Source organism: Oncorhynchus mykiss, chromosome 13 (genome assembly GCF_057628025.1).
Source record: "Oncorhynchus mykiss isolate SJ-2025 chromosome 13, ASM5762802v1, whole genome shotgun sequence".
NCBI classification, from domain to species: domain Eukaryota; kingdom Metazoa; phylum Chordata; class Actinopteri; order Salmoniformes; family Salmonidae; genus Oncorhynchus; species Oncorhynchus mykiss.
In genome coordinates, this window is record NC_143034.1 from 64462870 (window position 1) to 64485014 (window position 22145).

At 46.4% G+C, this 22145-nt stretch overlaps 1 protein-coding gene across 3 annotated transcripts in view; it reads right to left on the reverse strand.

Moving 5' to 3' along the window:
* Positions 1-22145, reverse strand: part of LOC110539043 (BAR/IMD domain-containing adapter protein 2-like 1) — an 80176-nt gene that overhangs the window by 12076 nt on the left and 45955 nt on the right. Inside the window, exons 1-7 of one of the 3 annotated variants that reach the window (XM_090197172.1) lie at positions 16667-17195; positions 14830-14982; positions 14395-14550; positions 12863-12998; positions 12483-12711; positions 9481-9543; positions 9095-9281 (exon numbers count right to left, since the gene is read on the reverse strand). In XM_090197172.1, coding sequence (XP_090053298.1) covers positions 9095-9281; positions 9481-9543; positions 12483-12711; positions 12863-12998; positions 14395-14550; positions 14830-14982; positions 16667-16711 — 969 coding nt within the window. In that variant the 5' untranslated portion in view covers positions 16712-17195. Of the gene's footprint in view, positions 1-9094; positions 9282-9480; positions 9544-12482; positions 12712-12862; positions 12999-14394; positions 14551-14829; positions 14983-16666; positions 17196-22145 lie in introns of those variants that run through there. The other 2 variants (XM_090197170.1, XM_090197171.1) reach the window with 2 other exon arrangements.

Sequence of the window (22145 nt, forward strand, 5' to 3'; positions counted from 1 at the left end):
TGTCTGGGTATGGCCGGGGTAGGCCGTCATTGTACATAATAACTTGTTCTAAACTAACTTGCCAAGTTAAATAAAGGTTCAATAAAACAATACAACGTCTTCAGGAAGCACTGTAACTAGCTGGCTTACAATGTGAGCTACAGAGGCATTTGGTATGTTATGAATTTCCAGATATGAATTATGAAAATATTTCAAGCGAGGGGTTTGTGCACAACCCTGCCTACTACACAAACCTCATCCTGTGTGTTCACCTACACTCACCCCACCTCTCACAGTATAACTGAACACATGACTCATAGATAGATTCCCCATCTCCACAGAGTGGGGCTTTGTCCTAAATGGCCCCCTATTCCCTATCTAGTGCACTACTTTTGACCCGAGCCCTGGTCAAATGTAGTGCACTATATAGGGAATATGGTGCCGTTTGGGAGCATCCCAGAGCAGTGTCCACCACCTCAACCCCTGCTCTATCTCTGTGTGTTGTTTGATGAATGGGAGCAGAGCAGGTTGGTGTAGTCCAGCACTGTTAAATACAATGTGTTTCATTGGTAAAACATGTTACTATCGATGTTCCGGAACTGATTGTCTGTCTGGCTGACTCATACAGCATGAATGGAGGAGAAGTACCTACTAGAATCAGAATCACACACTGGGAGAGAGATGGGGGGCTGGGACAGAGAGAGAGAGAGAGAGATGGGGGGCTGGGACAGAGAGAGAGGGAGAGAGATGGGGGGCTGGGACAGAGAGAGAGGGAGAGAGATGGGGGGCTGGGACAGAGAGAGAGAGGGAGAGAGATGGGGGGCCGGGACAGAGAGAGAGGGAGAGAGATGGGGGGCTGGGACAGAGAGACAGAGTGAGAGAGATGGGGGGCTGGGACAGAGAGAGAGAGGGAGAGAGATGGGGGGCTGGGACAGAGAGACAGAGGGAGAGAGATGGGGGGCCGGGCCAGAGAGAGAGGGAGAGAGATGGGGGGCTGGGACAGAGAGAGAGAGGGAGAGAGATGGGGGGCTGGGACAGAGAGACAGAGGGAGAGAGATGGGGGGCTGGGACAGAGAGACAGAGGGAGAGAGATGGGGGGCCGGGCCAGAGAGAGAGGGAGAGAGATGGGGGGCCGGGCCAGAGAGAGAGGGAGAGAGATGGGGGGCTGGGACAGAGAGAGAGGGAGAGAGATGGGGGGCTGGGCCAGAGAGACAGAGGGAGAGAGATGGGGGGCCGGGCCAGAGAGAGAGGGAGAGAGATGGGGGGCTGGGCCAGAGAGACAGAGATGGGGGGCTGGGACAGAGAGAGAGGGAGAGAGATGGGGGGCCGGGCCAGAGAGACAGAGGGAGAGAGATGGGTGGCCAGGGCAGAGAGAGAGGGAGAGAGATGGGGGGCTGGGACAGAGACAGAGGGAGAGAGATGGGGGGCTGGGCCAGAGAGACAGAGGGAGAGAGATGGGGGGCTGGGCCAGAGAGACAGAGGGAGAGAGATGGGGGGCTGGGCCAGAGAGACAGGGAGAGAGATGGGGGCTGGGACAGAGAGGGAGAGAGATGGGGGGCCGGGCCAGAGAGACAGGGAGAGAGATGGGGGGCTGGGACAGAGAGGGAGAGAGATGGGGGGCTGGGCCAGAGAGACAGAGGGAGAGAGATGGGACAAAGAGAGAGAGAGAGAGAGATGGGGGACCGGGCCAGAGAGACAGGTAGAGAGATGGGGGCTGGGACAGAGAGGGAAAGAGATGGGGGGCCGGGCCAGAGAGACAGAGGGAGAGAGAAAGAAGGAGAGAGATGGGATTCCGGGCCAGAGAGACAGAGGGAGAGAGATGGGACAGAGAGAGAGGGAGAGAGATGGGGGGCCGGGCCAGAGAGACGGAGAGAGATGGGGGCTGGGACAGAGAGGGAGAGAGATGGGGGGCCGGGCCAGAGAGACAGAGGGAGAGAGATGGGGTTCCGGGACAGAGAGACAGAGGGAGAGAGATGGGTGGCCAGGGCAGAGAGACAGAGGGGGAGAAAAAGAGTGAGAGAGATGGGGGGCCGGGCCAGAGAGACAGAGGGAGAGAGAAAGAGGGAGAGAGATGGGGGGCCGAGGCAGACAGAGTGAGAGAGATGGGGGGCCGGGCCAGAGAGACAGAGGGAGAGAGAAAGAGTGAGAGAGATGGGGGGCCGGGCCAGAGAGACAGAGGGAGAGAGAAAGAGGGAGAGAGATGGGGGGCCGAGGCAGACAGAGTGAGAGAGATGGGGGGCCGGGCCAGAGAGACAGAGGGAGGGAGATGGGTGGCCGGGGCAGAAAGAGTGAGAGAGATGGGAGGCCAGGGCAGAAAGAGGTGGGGGGCAGAGACAGAGGGAGGGAGGGCTTGGATTGGGGGACAGAGAAACAATGAAAGAGACAGAGAGAAAGTGGAAGAGAAAAAAAGAGGGAGAGACATTGAAAGAGAGAGGGAAGTCAGACAGGGAGAGAGAGGGGAGACAGACAGGGAGAGAGAGGGAAGACAGACAGGGAGAGAGAGGGGAGACAGACAGGGAGAGAGAGGGAAGACAGACAGGGAGAGAGAGGGGAGACAGACAGGGAGAGAGAGGGAATACAGACAGGGAGAGAGAGGGGAGACAGACAGGGAGAGAGAGGGAAGTCAGACAGGGAGAGAGAGGGGAGACAGACAGGGAGAGAGAGGGAAGTCAGACAGGGAGAGAGAGGGAAGTCAGACAGGGAGAGAGAGGGAAGTCAGACAGGGAGAGAGAGGGGAGACAGACAGGGAGAGAGAGGGAAGACAGACAGGGAGAGAGAGGGGAGACAGACAGGGAGAGAGAGGGAAGACAGACAGGGAGAGAGAGGGGAGACAGACAGGGAGAGAGAGGGGAGACAGACAGGGAGAGAGAGGGGAGACAGACAGGGAGAGAGAGGGGAGACAGACAGGGAGAGAGAGGGGAGACAGACAGGGAGAGAGAGGGAAGACAGACAGGGAGAGAGAGGGGAGACAGACAGGGAGAGAGAGGGAAGACAGACAGGGAGAGAGAGGGAAGTCAGACAGGGAGATAGAGGGAAGACAGACAGGGAGAGAGAGGGAAGTCAGACAGGGAGATAGAGGGAAGACAGACAGGGAGAGAGAGGGGAGACAGACAGGGAGAGAGAGGGAAGTCAGACAGGGAGAGAGAGGGGAGACAGACAGGGAGAGAGAGGGGAGACAGACAGGGAGAGAGAGGGGAGACAGACAGGGAGAGAGAGGGGAGACAGACAGGGAGAGAGAGGGAAGACAGACAGGGAGAGAGAGGGGAGACAGACAGGGAGAGAGAGGGAAGACAGACAGGGAGAGAGAGGGGAGACAGACAGGGAGAGAGAGGGAAGACAGACAGGGAGAGAGAGGGGAGACAGACAGGGAGAGAGAGGGGAGTCAGACAGGGAGAGAGAGGGGAGACAGACAGGGAGAGAGAGGGGAGACAGACAGGGAGAGAGAGGGGAGACAGACAGGGAGAGAGAGGGAAGACAGACAGGGAGAGAGAGGGAAGACAGACAGGGAGAGAGAGGGAAGACAGACAGGGAGAGAGAGGGGAGACAGACAGGGAGAGAGAGGGAAGACAGACAGGGAGAGAGAGGGGAGACAGACAGGGAGAGAGAGGGGAGACAGACAGGGAGAGAGAGGGAAGACAGACAGGGAGAGAGAGGGAAGACAGACAGGGAGAGAGAGGGAAGTCAGACAGGGAGAGAGAGGGGAGACAGACAGGGAGAGAGAGGGAAGTCAGACAGGGAGAGAGAGGGGAGACAGACAGGGAGAGAGAGGGAAGACAGACAGGGAGAGAGAGGGAAGACAGACAGGGAGAGAGAGGGAAGACAGACAGGGAGAGAGAGGGAAGACAGACAGGGAGAGAGAGGGAAGACAGACAGGGAGAGAGAGGGAAGTCAGACAGGGAGAGAGAGGGAAGTCAGACAGGGAGAGAGAGGGAAGACAGACAGGGAGAGAGAGGGAAGACAGACAGGGAGAGAGAGGGAAGACAGACAGGGAGAGAGAGGGAAGTCAGACAGGGAGAGAGAGGGAAGTCAGACAGGGAGAGAGAGGGAAGTCAGACAGGGAGAGAGAGGGAAGTCAGACAGGGAGAGAGAGGGGAGACAGACAGGGAGAGAGAGGGAAGTCAGACAGGGAGAGAGAGGGAAGTCAGACAGGGAGAGAGAGGGAAGTCAGACAGGGAGAGAGAGGGAAGTCAGACAGGGAGAGAGAGGGAAGTCAGACAGGGAGAGAGAGGGAAGTCAGACAGGGAGAGAGAGGGGAGACAGACAGGGAGAGAGAGGGAAGTCAGACAGGGAGAGAGAGGGAAGTCAGACAGGGAGAGAGAGGGAAGTCAGACAGGGAGAGAGAGGGAAGTCAGACAGGGAGAGAGAGGGAAGACAGACAGGGAGAGAGAGGGAAGACAGACAGGGAGAGAGAGGGAAGACAGACAGGGAGAGAGAGGGAAGACAGACAGGGAGATAGAGGGAAGACAGACAGGGAGAGAGAGGGGAGACAGACAGGGAGAGAGAGGGAAGTCAGACAGGGAGAGAGAGGGGAGACAGACAGGGAGAGAGAGGGAAGACAGACAGGGAGAGAGAGGGAAGACAGACAGGGAGAGAGAGGGAAGACAGACAGGGAGAGAGAGGGAAGACAGACAGGGAGAGAGAGGGAAGACAGACAGGGAGAGAGAGGGAAGTCAGACAGGGAGAGAGAGGGAAGTCAGACAGGGAGAGAGAGGGAAGACAGACAGGGAGAGAGAGGGAAGACAGACAGGGAGAGAGAGGGAAGACAGACAGGGAGAGAGAGGGAAGTCAGACAGGGAGAGAGAGGGAAGTCAGACAGGGAGAGAGAGGGAAGTCAGACAGGGAGAGAGAGGGAAGTCAGACAGGGAGAGAGAGGGGAGACAGACAGGGAGAGAGAGGGAAGTCAGACAGGGAGAGAGAGGGAAGTCAGACAGGGAGAGAGAGGGAAGTCAGACAGGGAGAGAGAGGGAAGTCAGACAGGGAGAGAGAGGGAAGTCAGACAGGGAGAGAGAGGGAAGTCAGACAGGGAGAGAGAGGGGAGACAGACAGGGAGAGAGAGGGAAGTCAGACAGGGAGAGAGAGGGAAGTCAGACAGGGAGAGAGAGGGAAGTCAGACAGGGAGAGAGAGGGAAGTCAGACAGGGAGAGAGAGGGAAGACAGACAGGGAGAGAGAGGGAAGACAGACAGGGAGAGAGAGGGAAGACAGACAGGGAGAGAGAGGGAAGACAGACAGGGAGATAGAGGGAAGACAGACAGGGAGAGAGAGGGAAGACAGACAGGGAGAGAGAGGGAAGTCAGACAGGGAGAGAGAGGGAAGTCAGACAGGGAGAGAGAGGGGAGAAACAGAGAGAGAAAGAGAAGGAGAGTGTCAGGTTCCAGGTGTCAGGTTCACCCAGAGTGGAATCCAATGGAAGGCTGGGTCGGAGCCGTGCCACCAGATGTATGTACACTGAGTGTACAAAACACGATGAACATTTCCATGACAGACTGACCAGGTGAAAGATATGATCCCTCACTGATGTCACCTGTTAAATCCACTTCAGTCAGTGTAGATGAAGGGGAGGAGAGGTTAAAGAAGGATTTTTAAGCCTTGAGACAATTGAGACATGGATTGTGTAACATGCCATTCAGAGGGTGAATGGGCAAGACAATAAATGTAAGTGCCTTTGAAGGGGGTATGGTAGTAGGGGCCAGGCGCAATGGTTTGTGTTAAGAACTGCAACGCTGCTGGGTTTTTCACGCTCAACAGTTTCCTGTGTGTATCAAGAATGGTCCACCACCCAAAGGACATCCAGGAAACTTGACCTAAAAAAATCAGTGGGAAGCTTCAGAGTCAACATGGACCAGCATTCCTGTGGAACGCTTTCAACACCTTGTAGAGTCCATGGCCAGACCAATTGTGGCTGTTCTGAGGGCAAAATATTAGGAAGATGTTCTCAATGTTTTGTACACTCAGTGTACACTGATAGCCAGGCATAATAATGGCCACACACACCCACACACAGCGCACGTGCACACACACACGGCCGGACTCGGGACACAGCAGAGTGTAGCCTAATTAATATTTCACCGCAGTGAAAGAAAAGACAAGTTGAGAAGTGTATTGTCTTTCCCAGACTTCTCCATTCAACCTCTCACACAGGAGGGCCAAACATCAAACTACAACCTGCCCTCTCTGGGTCACCACTGACCTGTACAGCCACGAGGGCAGCAGCTTATGTTTCCTCCTGTTGCTATTTCTAGTGTGTTTGTGATGAACGGGATGTCCAGCCTGTACTGTAGGTACAGCTAATTACACTCAAAGTAGTCTCTTGTGACGGACATCATGGAGTAGTGGGAGATGTGATTCTGGGTGCTGACATTACACTCAAAGTAGTCTCTTGTGACGGACATCATGGAGTAGTGGGAGATGTGATTCTGGGTGCTGACATTACACTAAAAGTTGTCTCTTGTGACGGATGTCATGGAGTAGTGGGAGATGTGATTCTGGGTGCTGACATTACACTAAAAGTAGTCTCTTGTGACGGACATCATGGAGTAGTGGGAGATGTGATTCTGAGTGCTGACATTACACTAAAAGTAGTCTCTTGTGACGGACGTCATGGAGTAGTGGGAGATGTGATTCTGGGTGCTGACATTACACTCAAAGTAGTCTCTTGTGACGGACATCATGGAGTAGTGGGAGATGTGATTCTGGGTGCTGACATTACACTAAAAGTAGTCTCTTGTGACGGACATCATGGAGTAGTGGGAGATGTGATTCTGGGTGCTGACATTACACTAAAAGTAGTCTCTTGTGACGGACATCATGGAGTAGTGGGAGATGTGATTCTGGGTGCTGACATTACACTAAAAGTAGTCTCTTGTGACGGACATCATGGAGTAGTGGGAGATGTGATTCTGGGTGCTGACATTACACTAAAAGTAGTCTCTTGTGACGGATGTCATGGAGTAGTGGGAGATGTGATTCTGGGTGCTGACATTACACTAAAAGTAGTCTCTTGTGACGGACGTCATGGAGTAGTGGGAGATGTGATTCTGGGTGCTGACATTACACTAAAAGTAGTCTCTTGTGACGGACATCATGGAGTAGTGGGAGATGTGATTCTGGGTGCTGACATTACACTAAAAGTAGTCTCTTGTGACGGACATCATGGAGTAGTGGGAGATGTGATTCTGGGTGCTGACATTACACTAAAAGTAGTCTCCTGTGACGGACATCATGGAGTAGTGGGAGATGTGCTGACATTACACTAAAAGTAGTCTCTTGTGACGGACATCATGGAGTAGTGGGAGATGTGCTGACATTACACTAAAAGTAGTCTCTTGTGACGGATGTCATGGAGTAGTGGGAGATGTGATTATGGGTGCTGACATTACACTAAAAGGAGAGCCAGGGTAGCGAGGGTTAAATCACATGTCACATCGAAGAGGAACTGGCGGCCCAAGGACCAACTGAACACAATGCAGGGCTTCTCCATGTCTTTTAGGGGGTTTAAGGAGTCTGGCTTCAATAGCTGTTTCTGCTTTAGTGAAATGGGATGGAGGGATCCTGCATAGCTTTACATTAACTGGGACTTTCACTGCTTGCTTGGTTCTATGTAGCTTTCTGCACAGGGAAAACAGGAGTTGTTTGACCAGAGTGATCTTCTCATCCTCATAAATACACACATGTACATGTTATAGCTTGCACAAGTTTAAACAGGAGACAGAGTCTCTCTGTTTGTATGCCTTCAGCCAAACCAACGCCAGCAGGTGTTTAGGCTTCTTACCATGAATTTCCATTCAGCCAGGATGGGGAAGCACAAACAACCTCGGATTGGCCTTTTGCACTTTGAAAACCCACAACTTTGACTGATGGCTTTGAATACATGCAAAAGCCAGAGCTAGTTGAGAGCATTGCTAGAGTGTAGGTTGAGCATTAGACACGCATGGCGTGTCCCACAATGCATTGTAACTACTTTACACCTGCAGGTATTGCCAACACTTCTCTGTCATTCAAAACTACTGTATTTTAGCTTAAACAACCTCCAGGCTAGGCCCAGCCCTGTCCTACTCTACCGCAGCCCAGCAGCCCCTTAGTGGGACAGAGGCTCCCAGACGCAAGGGTGTCCAACAGTCCGGGAATGTATTACTATACTGTATTACTATACTGTATTAAAATACTATACTGTATTACTATACTGTATTAAAATACTATACTGTATTACTATACTGTATTACTATACTGTATTAAAATACTACACTATATTACTATACTGTATTACAATACTACACTGTATTACTATACTGTATTACAATACTATACTGTATTACTATACTGTATTACTATACTACTATACTGTATTACTATACTGTATTAAAATACTATACTGTATTACTATACTATACTGTATTACTATACTATATTACTATACTGTATTAAAATACTATACTGTATTAAAATACTATACTACTATACTGTATTAAAATACTATACTGTATTACTATACTGTATTAAAATACTATACTACTATACTGTATTAAAATACTGTATTACTATACTGTATTACTATACTGGCTCAAGGGGAAATCCTCTTATCCACGGTCTTATACAATGCTATGATCTGTTATACTGTACCATACAGTAACATCTTATCTTATCCTATCCAATACAGGTTTCACAAATATGAGGAGGCATCAAATACTGTATAGACAACCTTTAGGGAATTAGGATGTGCTAATGGTTTGATGTGGTTTGTAATCAGTAAGTGCTGTTATTAAGTGTTTATTAAGTATTGTTACGGTGTTATATAGGTGTTATTAAAATAAACATCCTATGTGCAGACAGGAAGCACATGTAAACATCAGCCAACTCTCCTGTTTACACAACTGACAATGGAGAAGGACTGAAATGATCCAGAACCGCAGATAAGGTCAGGTACTTAGTACTACACAGTCACTAGCTATCAGCTCTGGTCAGGTAGCAAGTAACTGTATAGTACTAAGTATCAGCTCTGGTCAGGTAGCTAGTAACTGTATAGTACTAAGTATCAGCTCTGGGCAGGTAGCTAGTAACTGTATAGTACTAAGTATCAGCTCTGGGCAGGTAGCTAGTAACTGTATAGCTCTGACTGACCGTGTGTACAGAGGAGCTGGAGGAGGCGGAGAGGGAGGGCGAGTGCTGCTTGCTGCCCGGGAGGACACTCCTCTTGGGGAAGTCGCTGTAGTCAGGAGGGGGGAGGATCATGGAGGAATCATCTGTCTCTGTGTCCTGGTGGAGCAGGTTCACCACGCTCTTACTGCGCATGGGAGGAGCCCCCACACTGTGGAGAGAGAGGGGGAGAGATAGAGAGAGAAAAGAGAGAAAGAATGAAGGAGAGAGAGGAGGGAATTCTGATCAGCAAAGGTCGTCAGATTAGGAGAGTAGAGGAAACAAGTCTGGATGAAACGTGTGTGTGTGTGTGTGTGTGTGTGTGTGTGTGTGTGTGCGTGTGCGCCTGCCTGCTTGAGTGGTCCCCTTACCTGTTGTTATTCACTATTGGCTCTGAATATGCCCGGCAATAGGATGATGGAAACCATCCCCTCCTGGAACACAGACAAACAGAGAGAGAGAGAGAAAGAAAAAGAGAGAGAGGCAGGTGATTACACTCCCATCTCCCCAGCTTTTTCCTACAGGCCCCTGAATAACCCTCAGACAATCCTAATACATTGACGTCCACACTGAAGTTCACAATCCCCTGGAACCTGCTTCTCTACACACCATCCCATCATGCAGTAGCTTAATAGAATCCCCTTTTCAGGATTCTGTATCATCAACCTCTCTATAGCTGTCTAACAGGTGTTGAGATAGAAGTGAGGCCATTATGGTAAAATAAGGTAGATAATCATCATAGGCCTCTGAATGGACAAATCATTGATTCCATACAAATCCCTGTGAGAAATGTTCATATTTGTCCATTTGTTCACTGGGCTTCAGAATGGGCAGCTGGGTGTGGCCAGTGTTTAACTAGAATACATAAAGGCTGGGGTACTGTATCAACTTCCAGCTTCCCTGTTAAAAGCACCACAGTGAACCATGCTGTAGGGTTTAGGTAGTGATCACATTTCACTAACCTGATCTGGAACCAGGCCAACATTTCACAGTCACATGTCTCTCATTCTCTCAGTCTACTGTCTCAAAGGGTATCAAATAATCATAGATTCTAGATTTTTGTCATATAGCCTTGTGAACATAATGAATATATGATTCATTATTCATGTTTTCACAGGATATTAATTAAATGTATTTCATTCCTGTCCATGACACTCTTCATCACACTATGGTGGTGGAGGGATACATGTGGATGTTATCAGTGTGTGTTGCTAGGTGACTGACCCAGATCCATCACTCTGGCTGAGGTGTGACAGATAGGTGTCTCATCAACTCAATGACATCACACTGCAGGGAGCTCCACAAGAACCCTACACTGTATCAATGGCACATATCTAGGTAGCATCCCAAAAGCCACCCTATTCCCAAAAGACACCCTATTTAGTGCACTGCTTTTGACATATATAAGAGTCCATCATCTGTAGAATCTGTAAAGAACATGTACAGCATCACGTCAGGAATACAACACCTTTATAAAGTTCATTTTGAGCCTTGATCCAGCAAAAACATCAGAGATTCATTTGGCTGTGATTCTCTCCTTTCTCTACTTCTTTCCCCCTCTACCCCCACTCCTCCCCTCCTGTCTCCTCTGTGTCTTTCTGCCTCCAGCCATGTGCTGATTGTATTCCCCAGTGTGTGCTGGCTCCCAGGCAGCTCTTAGCGATCCCAGAGCACGGCGCCCAGCCAGCCCCACCTGGAGTGGTCCATTTAAGGGGAGCTCAATCAAATCAACATCTAATCAGGACCGGAACTACCACATGCACACAGCAGCTGGCGTTGTGTGTATAAATGCATGTGTGTGCGTTAGGGCTGGGCGGTATACCATATTTGACTATATGCAGGTATTGATGCACGAAACGGTTTGGGTTTTTACTTGACCTTCTATCACAGTATTTGAATGTTTGGTTTGTTAAATGTGATACGCCGTATGTAAAGTTCATTTTTATAGTTTACTCTGCTACTTGAGTCATCCCTCTCTGCTCTCTCTCTCTCCCTGCTGCTTTGCGACATAGACCTAGTCCCACCCCTTCACTCAAGGAGCGCATTTGTTGTTGCTTTGACCACGAGACACTTTCGTTCAGTCTGCATGGTCAATGCAGCACATGTAACAATGTTGATGACAACGATGTTGTTTCCACTTTGATCTTAATATAAATCCACAAGTGTTCTATAATTACAATATTAGTTTGTGTTTCTTACATCTCTAACAGCTAGTTTGTATTTTCTAGTTAGCTGGCGAGCTAACTAGCTAATAAAGTACTGAGTCAGTGCAAACGTAGCTAACTAATACAGCCTGATACCAGGACTGAGTCAGAGCAAACGTAGCTAGCTAATACAGCCTGATACCAGGACTGAGTCAGAGCAAACGTAGCTAGCTAATACAGCCTGATACCAGGACTGAGTCAGAGCAAACGTAGCTAACTAATACAGCCTGATACCAGGACTGAGTCAGAGCAAACGTAGCTAACTAATACAGCCTGATACCAGGACTGAGTCAGAGCAAACGTAGCTAGCTAATACAGCCTGATACCAGGACTGAGTCAGAGCAAACGTAGCTAACTAATACAGCCTGATACCAGGACTGAGTCAGAGCAAACGTAGCTAGCTAATACAGCCTGATACCAGGACTGAGTCAGAGCAAACGTAGCTAGCTAATACAGCCTGATACCAGGACTGAGTCAGAGCAAACGTAGCTAGCTAATACAGCCTGATACCAGGACTGGTGGAGGCTTAAATCAGCATGTTGTTTGTGCAACAGTATCTTCTAAATCAAAGAGGACTAGGCGAAGCATGAATATGTTGGCCATATGAATAAAGTTTTAATGTAGCCAAAGATCATATGGTCCCCTAGGAAACACCGAACATCACTTTGGTTCCTACCCTGTCACAATAACTCATCCATGGCATTTTCATTTGTTGTCATGTCAAACAACACTATTATTTATATTCTAACCATAGAATAAACATTCTATTTCCATGATTCCAAAAGTTCGCCCAAGGGTTTTGAACTAAATCGCAATTGCAACATTTGGTTAAAATAAGGCCTAGTATTTTTCCCATATTGTGGCAGTATGGAAATGATCTCAAATGAGTGCAGGGAATGCAGAAATGGATGGAAAATAATACAACATGATTTTAGGTTGAAGTTGTATTGAACAGTATAAAACAATCCAAATGGAGAAGGACCGATTGAAATCAATTAGAATATATGTGTTGTCACGCACTACTCATAAAGCAAATAAAGAAACTTTTATGAATCAAAAACAGAAAATACCATCAAAAATGTGAAAAATAATATGATATTTTGGCCATATTGCCCAGCCCTAGTGTGTGTGTGTGTGTATGCATCACCGTATGTGTCTGTCTAACTTACTGCCTGGTTTTCTCCAGTTCTCCGTAGAGCCATCCGTCCCTCTCGTCAGGTATGAGCAGGGTGATGATGTCTCCCTCGTCAAAGCTGAGCAGCGTAGAGTTGGTCCCAGAGGTGTGGGGGAAGATGGTGCGGACCCTGGGTCTCTTCACAATGTTGTTGAGTCCTGTGGCCACAGACACTGACCTGGGACCTAGACCGCCACTCTCCTCCCCTCCATTGTCCCTGTAGTCTGGAGAGAGAGGGAGAGAGAAGGGTTAATACACAGACATGTACACAGGTCCATGCATGCACCCACATACAAACACACACACCAGCGATCAGCGGGGAGGACATGCGAACACACACACACACACACATACAAACACACACACACACACTACCTGTGCCACTCTCAGTCTCTCTGGTGACTGAGTTTGTTGTGGGTGTGTCCTGCGTGAACATACTGGCCAATGGGCTGGTCTGAGCCTTCAGTGCCGGGGCAGGGGGTGGAACTGTGTCCCGGAATATGGAGTTGCTCTGACCATAGGAAGTGGAACACAGGAAGGGGATAGTATGAGTGCTAGAATGTACAGTTGTTAGTAGTTAACCTGCCATTGGAAGTGGTACATTATTATTTTTTAATAACAAATTCTTATTTACAATGACAGCCTAGGAACAGTGGGTTAACTGCCTTGATCAGGTGCAGAACGACAGATTTTTACCTTGTCAGCTCAGGGATTCAACCTTTTGGTTACTAATCCAACGCTCTAACCATTAAGCTACCTGCCGTCTAGTGGTTAACCTGCCACTGGTAGTGGTACATTAGTAGTTAACCTGCCACTGGTAGTGGTACATTCGTAGTTAACCTGTCACTGGTAGTGGTACATTCGTAGTTAACCTGTCACTGGTAGTGGTACATTAGCAGTTAACCTGTCACTGGTGGTGGTACATTAGTAGTTTACCTGCCACTGGTAGTGGTACATTAGTAGTTAACATGCCACTGGTAGTGGTACATTATTAGTTAACCTGCCATTGGTAGTGGTACATTAGTAGTTAACCTGCCACTGGTAGTGGTACATTATTAGTTAACCTGCCATTGGTAGTGGTACATTATTAGTTAACCTGCCATTGGTAGTGGTACATTAGTAGTTTACCTGCCACTGGTAGTGGTACATTAGTAGTTTACCTGCCACTGGTAGTGGTACATTAGTAGTTAACCTGCCAATGGTAGTGGTACATTAGTAGTTAACCTGCCAATGGTAGTGGTACATTAGTAGTTAACCTGCCACTGGTAGTGGTACATTAGTAGTTAACCTGCCACTGGTAGTGGTACATTAGTAGTTAACCTGTCACTGGTAGTGGTACATTAGTAGTTAACCTGCCACGGGTAGTGGTACATTAGTAGTTTACCTGCCACTGGTAGTGGTACATTAGTAGTTTACCTGCCACTGGTAGTGGTACATTAGTAGTTTACCTGCCACTGGTAGTGGTACATTAGTAGTTAACCTGCCACTGGTAGTGGTACGTTAGTAGTTTACCTGCCACTGGTAGTGGTACATTAGTAGTTTACCTGCCACTGGTAGTGGTACATTAGTAGTTAACCTGCCACTGGTAGTGGTACATTAGTAGTTTACCTGCCACTGGTAGTGGTGCATTAGTAGTTTACCTGCCACTGGTAGTGGTACATTAGTAGTTTACCTGCCACTGGTAGTGGTACATTAGTAGTTAAACTGCCACTGGTAGTGGTACATTAGTAGTACAGGTATTACAGGTTTTTACCATTTCATTATTATGATTCAATCAGTGAAGCCATAGTGTCATCACAAGGTATCTGTGCTGTGTTCTCTCGCCCTCTCACATTGAATCAGAATTAGATATTCTAATTAATAAATTGTTTTCTAAATGGTTAATGAATGAGTGACTGCCTTCTCACCCTACTGTGTCTCTGGGACATGGGGGAGGCCTGGGGGGTGATGGACACTGGGGTGCGAAGACCCTCAATCATAGACATCACGCTCTCGGGCACGTTGGTGGCATCGCCACACTTGTCCTGCCAGGTGGGCAGCTTCCCGAAAAGCATGTCTCTGGCCTGGGGTCAGAGAAGGAACAGCAGCAGTCATAGTACTGTAGAATGGGAGCCTTGGATTTGTGATTTGGTACCCCGCTAGACATTTGTATAATAAACGTGGTACACAGATGGTGGTTATGGTAAATTCATGGAAATAGTCAGTGCGATCTGGTTCCAATTCCACCCCTAGCCTCTAGCCCACATCCCCTTAAAACCCCCATCATTTTAATGGATTGAAATCATGTTCAGGTTTTCTACTGACTGAGAACCTAGGAGGCACTGTAAGCATAGTTCCAATACCTTGTCGTGGAAGGCAGCGATCTGATAGGAGAAGGTGCAGTGTTTGTCCACCAGGAAGCAGAAGCGTCTCTTCTCCTCCAGCAGAGCCTCCTTGCAGCCGTCGGCGATGAACTTCTGCATGTCCATCTGCCCTGACCTCAGCGTCTCCAGGCACTGCACAATACAACAGGAAAATGACATGCTGTTATCTCAACTGCAACGACCAATCATACGCAAATATCTTGCTGCACTGACCAATCACATGCTCTCACCTCACTGCAAAGACCAATCACATGCTCTCACCTCACTGCAAAGACCAATCACACAGTCTTGTCTTGCCACATAGACATAGCTCAGCCAATCAGAGCTGCCTAGCACCGTAGGTATCAGGAACTGAAAGGGCATTGTGAGGAGAGGAGCAGAGATATAGGCTGGCTGGACGTTCTAATCTCTGTGTGGCAGGTAGAGACAGAGATACAGAGAGGTATTGTAGGGATACTGTACAAGGGAATGGAATGGGTTTTATTATCTAACATGGCTGACAAAGAAGAATATATGAGGGCTAGGGAGGTGACAGTAGCAGACATGCTGACAGAGAATAATAGATGAGGGTTAAGGACGAGCAGCAGCAAGTTATACTGTGTGTCTAGGAGTCTGAAAGTACATTCAAACTAGGCACGTGAGCTGGACAAGGTCAGTCGAAACACTGAGTTTGTATGAGTTTGTTTTGTGTGTCTTTTGCTGCATTTACATAGGGATCCTTTTTTGGCACTAACTGGTCTTTTGACCAATCGGATCAGTACTGAAAAAGATCTGATGTGCAATGATCTGATGTGATTGGTCAAAAAGATCAGAATTGGGCTGCCTGTGTAAACGCAGCCTAGGAGTCTTATCTGAAGGCACATTTAAAAAGTTGGCACAGGATCTGAACAAGGTCAGTCGAAACATTTAGTTTGTATCGCTGAACGCTGAATTAAAAATGTTTAGTGGGAGTGAACAAAGAGCGTGCAGACAATGACACAACCTTCTTTTGTGTGTCTTATCTTCCATCACAGACATGGGCCACTCAGAGGTCAGGGATCAGTCTCTCTGATCTATGTGGGTGTGAATGGCTCTGATAACTTTGTCATTATGGCTAAGTTTATGATCTCTCTACTCCTTTTCACTGTGTTTCTGTGGCTGGCAACTGTCAATATTTACAATCAATACAGTTCTATTGATTTGATTGGAAATGGAACTGAATGGGAGACCAATGAGCATACAGCAGAGTGAGTTGCGATGTAAATATTGATTCTTGCTATCTGGGATCGTTGGTACGTCCCTAGCCCATTGAAGTTGACATGTAAAATGGTAAGGGTTAAGGTTAGGGTTTAGGGTCGGGATGTCCCAATGATTCCGGATAGCACTAACCTGTAAACACTTGGTACAACAATGACAAAAACAAAGACTAGTCAACAGACGTGTAAAATGGATGCCACTATGTGTTGAATTACCAAAGTAGTTTATCTACTGTAGACTGAAGTATAATAGCGTTCTTTAAAGTGTGTGCACTGAAACATATGACATCGTTGTAGATACAGAGGAAAGATTATCATTGGATTTATTGTTGGGATGAGTATTGAGATGATGTGTGTGCAGTTCATTAGAACTAAGACATGCATGCTATTGGGTCCTTGAGCCATATCTCTTAAATGGACCTTGGTATTTATCTTGATTACATTTCATATGATCATACAATGTCCCTGAAGCTCAAATCAATCTAGGTACATGAATCTGTAAGGAGAACACAGAAAAAAAGAGCATTGAGCATTGATTAATTTAAGATTTCAATCAAAGAAAGCTTGACTCAGTTGCTTACATGTGACATAGCAGCCAGTTTGCAGTATGGGTCTTGGGAACTCATTCACCCAGAAACACCTGGCATAACAACAGACTTGCACAAGTGACAGGTGGCTAGAGATATACTCACACACACACACCCTGTCCTACACACTGGACACCCCCCACCCTCCCACAGTTGTCATGGTAAACAAGAGTGAGAGCGGCCAGTGAAAGTAGTCATGTTGGTGGGTCCCGTTTCACTGGGTTTAGCCCTAGCGGCAGAGAGGTTAGAGCAGCGGGCTAGGAGCCAGAGGGTCGTCGGTGAAAATCCTGAACTTGAAGGAGAATCTGGTGGGGAGGGAGCTGGCAACCGAAGGGTTGCGGGTACGAGTATCCTAGAGCCAACCCTGTGTAAAGTCAATCCGTTTCAATATGCTGTTTACCTACTTACCTAACACACACACAGTTAAAGGTGGGAGACAGACTAGGGCTGCACAAGTGAGATCCTTATCTCGTCATCAAAACACTGCAAAATCACCTTGCAGCCGTACAGCACAGTATGTTACCTGTAACAACACCATGTGACAACACACGATTCAATGTAATCTAACCTCCACACACACTTTCACCAGCTTCCTGTCCCTATTGGAGATCTTGAGTCAGAGGAAATGGGAAAAGCCTTCCTATGGTAATTTGTTGTGGTCTCCATCCAATTACAGGTCTGTGTAATGTGTATTATTAGGTATTACTGCACTGTTGGATTGGTGTGTATTATTGTGTATTATTAGGTATTACTGCACTGTTGGATTGGTGTGTATTATTGTGTATTGTTAGTTATTACTGCACTGTTGGATTGGTGTGTATTATTGTGTATTATTAGGTATTACTGCACTGTTGGATTGGTGTGTATTATTGTGTATTATTAGGTATTACTGCACTGTTGGATTGGTGTGTATTATTGTGTATTATTAGGTATTACTGCACTGTTGGATTGGTGTGTATTATTGTGTATTATTAGGTATTACTGCACTGTTGGATTGGTGTGTATTATTGTGTATTGTTAGTTATTACTGCACTGTTGGATTGTTGTGTATTATTGTGTATTATTAGGTATTACTGCACTGTTGGATTGGTGTGTATTACTGTGTATTATTAGGTATTACTGCACTGTTGGATTGGTGTGTATTATTGTGTATCGTTAGTTATTACTGCACTGTTGGATTGGTGTGTATTATTGTGTATCGTTAGGTATTACTGCACTGTTGGATTGGTGTGTATTATTGTGTATCGTTAGGGATTACTGCACTGTTGGATTGGTGTGTATTATTGTGTATCGTTAGGTATTACTGCACTGTTGGATTGGTGTGTATTATTGTGTATTGTTAGTTATTACTGCACTGTTGGATTGGTGTGTATTATTGTGTATCGTTAGGTATTACTGCACTGTTGGATTGGTGTGTATTATTGTGTATTATTAGGTATTACTGCACTGTTGGATTGGTGTGTATTATTGTGTATCGTTAGGGATTACTGCACTGTTGGATTGGTGTGTATTATTGTGTATTGTTAGTTATTACTGCACTGTTGGATTGGTGTGTATTATTGTGTATCGTTAGTTATTACTGCACTGTTGGATTGGTGTGTATTATTGTGTATCGTTAGTTATTACTGCACTGTTGGATTGGTGTGTATTATTGTGTATTATTAGGTATTACTGCACTGTTGGAGCTAGAAATATAAGCATTTCGCTGCATCTGCAATCACATCTGCAAAATATGTGTATGCGACCAATACAATTTATTTGGTTGAAGTAGTGCACTATTTAGGGACTACGGTGTCATTCTGGTCAAAACTTGTGCACTATCAGACAAGGCAAGTGTATGCACATAAGAGCACACTCAGTCACACACACAAGGACAGTAACACAGCGACATGCATACAGGATCTCTCTCAAAAAAAAGAGGCCATTTTGCAATTTGCTTCACAATTTCCTAATTTCCCAGACCCCACCTCCTAGACTTCCTACAAGAAAAGAGACACACCATTGTTTGGGTCACCTGTGACAACGCTGGCCTTTCCCATAACAATCACCTCCTCCTTATCATGGGAGCCATAACATCAACTCCTCCTTATCATGGGACCATAACATCAACTCCTCCTTATCATGGGAGCCATAACATCACCTCCTCCTTATCATGGGAGCCATTACATCACCTCCTCCTCATCATGGGAGCCATAACATCACCTCCTCCTTATCATGGGAGCCATGACAATCACCTCCTCCTTATCATGGGAGCCATGACGTCACCTCCTCCTTATCATGGGAGCCATAACAATCACCTCCTCCTTATCATGGGAGCCATAACAATCACCTCCTCCTTATCATGTGAGCCATAACAATCACCTCCTCCTTATCATGGGAGCCATAACAATCACCTCCTCCTTATCATGGGAGCCATGACAATCACCTCCTCCTTATCATGGGAGCCATAACAATCACCTCCTCATCATGGGAGCCATAACATCACCTCCTCCTTATCATGGGAGCCATGACAATCACCTCCTCCTTATCATGGGAGCCATGACATCACCTCCTCCTTATCATGGGAGCCATGACGTCACCTCCTCCTTATCATGGGAGCCATGACGTCACCTCCTCCTTATCATGGGAGCCATGACGTCACCTCCTCCTTATCATGGGAGCCATGACGTCACCTCCTCCTTATCACTGACGCGTGCGTGTGGAGCTATACTGCAATCATTGTCCCTCCATGTGCTGAGATAAAACCACAGATAAGGTATCATGCCCAGGGACCTGAAACTCGACTAGGATAATTCAAATATTCTGCAACCATCCTGGTTGACACAATACATCTGTCAAGGCTAAATAATGGCTGTTGCTATGGACACATATCTTTAGTTCTGTGGAAACAGGTAGGAAAGAAAGGCGAGAAAGAGAGAGAGCGAGGGAGAAAGGGAGAGCGCGAGAGAGGGAGGGTCAAGAGACCGAGAGAGAGCGGGGGGGGGGGGGGGTCAGGTAAATTACCAGTGTAATTATTGGTCAATGAAGAGACAGTTCCCAGGAAGTGTTTAGCTGTACTGGTGAGTCATCTACAGCTAAGTCCCTGTGTCTCAGCCCAGACGTCAGGCCATCTGTCTGTCTGCCCCAGAGAATGACTGGCATACAGACAGAACGACACTCAGATCACTAGGGAGTCTGACTCAGAACACTGATCCCTCAGAAGCCTGAACAGGCAGCAAAACAGGGAGATTGGCCACATGGAGAGAGAGAGACCGACAGAGAGAGTTGAGAGAGAGAGAGAGAGAGAGAGAGAGAGAGATAGATAGATAGATAGAGACAGAGAAAGACAGAGAGAGGAGAGACAGACAGAGAACGACAGAGAGACAGAGACAGAGAGAGAGAGAGAGAGAGAGAGAGAGAGAGAGAGAGAGAGAGAGAGAGAGAGAGAGGAATGTGAGAGATAAATGAGGGAGAGAGAAATGAGAGAGAGGAATTTAATTTTATTAGGATCTATTTTAGTCCTTATTTAGACTAATCTTCCAAAAGACCTTACATATTCAAATACAATGTATAATACAATCACATTTTCATTTTCTCTGTAAGCTTGTCCAGGAGGGGTTGTATTTTTTATGGGAGTATCTAGAAATTGACAATTGATATATGCCATTGGATGAGGTAATGTCTGGGTCCTAAGTGGTACCAAGAATGAGATAAGAGCTTTGTTTAGGAGACCAAACTGAACAATAATTTATAGCTAATGCTATAAATTATGGGATACTCTTTTTTCTGGTAAAAGGTTCTTTGTGTAATGTTCCTAGGATCTGTTATTCGTCATGTGAGTTTTGATGGGTGTGTCTTAGCTATAAATGATACTAAGGACTGTTTTGTCAGCACTCTCAGAGAATTCATTTATGGACACTGAATTGATCTGAGAGTCACAGGGCTATGGTGAAGCTCATATAATTAAAGATGGACTTTATGTTAACTTTGACTTGTGTGTGGTTTGCTCTCTCATGATTTGGTAATACAGGAAATTTCCACGACAGGAATTTGCCAAAATTCACCCAACTTATTGTGGGAAGCTTGGGGAAGGCTACACGAAACATTTGACCCAAGTTAAACAATTTAAAGGCAATGCTACCAAATACTAATTGAGTGTAGGTAAACTTCTGACCCACTGGGAATGTGATGAAATAAATAAAAGCTTAAATAAATGTATTCTACTATTATTCTGACATTTCATATTCTTAAAATAAAGTGGTGATCCTAACTGACCTAAGAGAGGGAATTTTTACTAGGATTAAAATGTCAGGAATTGTGAAAAACTGATTTTAATGTATTTGGCCACGGTGTATGTAAACTTCTGACTTCAACTCTAGATGGTGGACAATATATTCCTAGTATTTACTGAATGTCTGTCTCTTACCAACTGAATACTGTTGTGAATAGAGTTTGGCCATTTTAAATGGTGTACATTGTGAAATAAAATAAGCATGTTTTTTAAAAATTATCTTGTTGATTGATGACCAACCAAGAGCATTGAGCATGACTACAACATAATAACCATATCTCCACCTTAAAACAATCTTTGCTGCTTTGTTCTGTGCAATCTGCAGCCTCCTAATTTCACTTTCTGATGCATTTTCCCAGACCACAGAACAGGAGTTCACCTGACTCCCAATTAATGCTTGGATTGTTAGCTTAAGAATGTTTCAAGGGAAAATATTTAGCTTTCCTTCTGCTCATGCATGCATGCAGTTTTTAAAAAAATATATATTTTACATAGATTAGTTATTTGACAACCATGATAAGCGGTTGTCTAGCTGCACCCCTAGTAGTTTGGTTTCTGCCACTTCCTCAATTTGTACTTCCCCCATACTTAATTGTATCCTATGCTGTGTTGGCCTTTTCCTGGTGGAACAGACCAATATAACCTCGGATTCCTTGGTGTTCAAAACGAGTTCGTTCCGGCAAACCCACTCCCTGATATTTCCCAGATCTACTTGTAAAGCTTGCTGTACCCGTTGAACCGATTGTCTTGCTGTATAAATTGTAGTATAATCTGCAAATATAGTAACTTGAGTTTCAGATAAGGCATAAGGACGGTTGTTGGTGTATATTAAGTAAAGAAGTGGCCCAAGGAAGCTGCCCTGTGGTATTCCACAGTTTAAATCATGAGGCGTAGAAAACTACCCATTGATATAGATGGACTGTGTCCTGTCAGTTAGATATGACTGTACCCACTTCAATGCTGCCTTCTTAAACCCATAATGCAATACTTTTGTCAAAAATATTTAATGATCCACTAAATAAAATGCTGCACTGAAATCTAAAAATAGTACACCCACAAACCTGCCATTATCCATAGCATTGAGCCACTGGTCAGGCATGTCAACCAATGCAGTGGTAGTGGAATGGTTTCTGCAATAAGCATGCTGATTGGCTGTTATCAGATCATTATTTTCCATGTACTCCCATATTTGTCTACTCACAA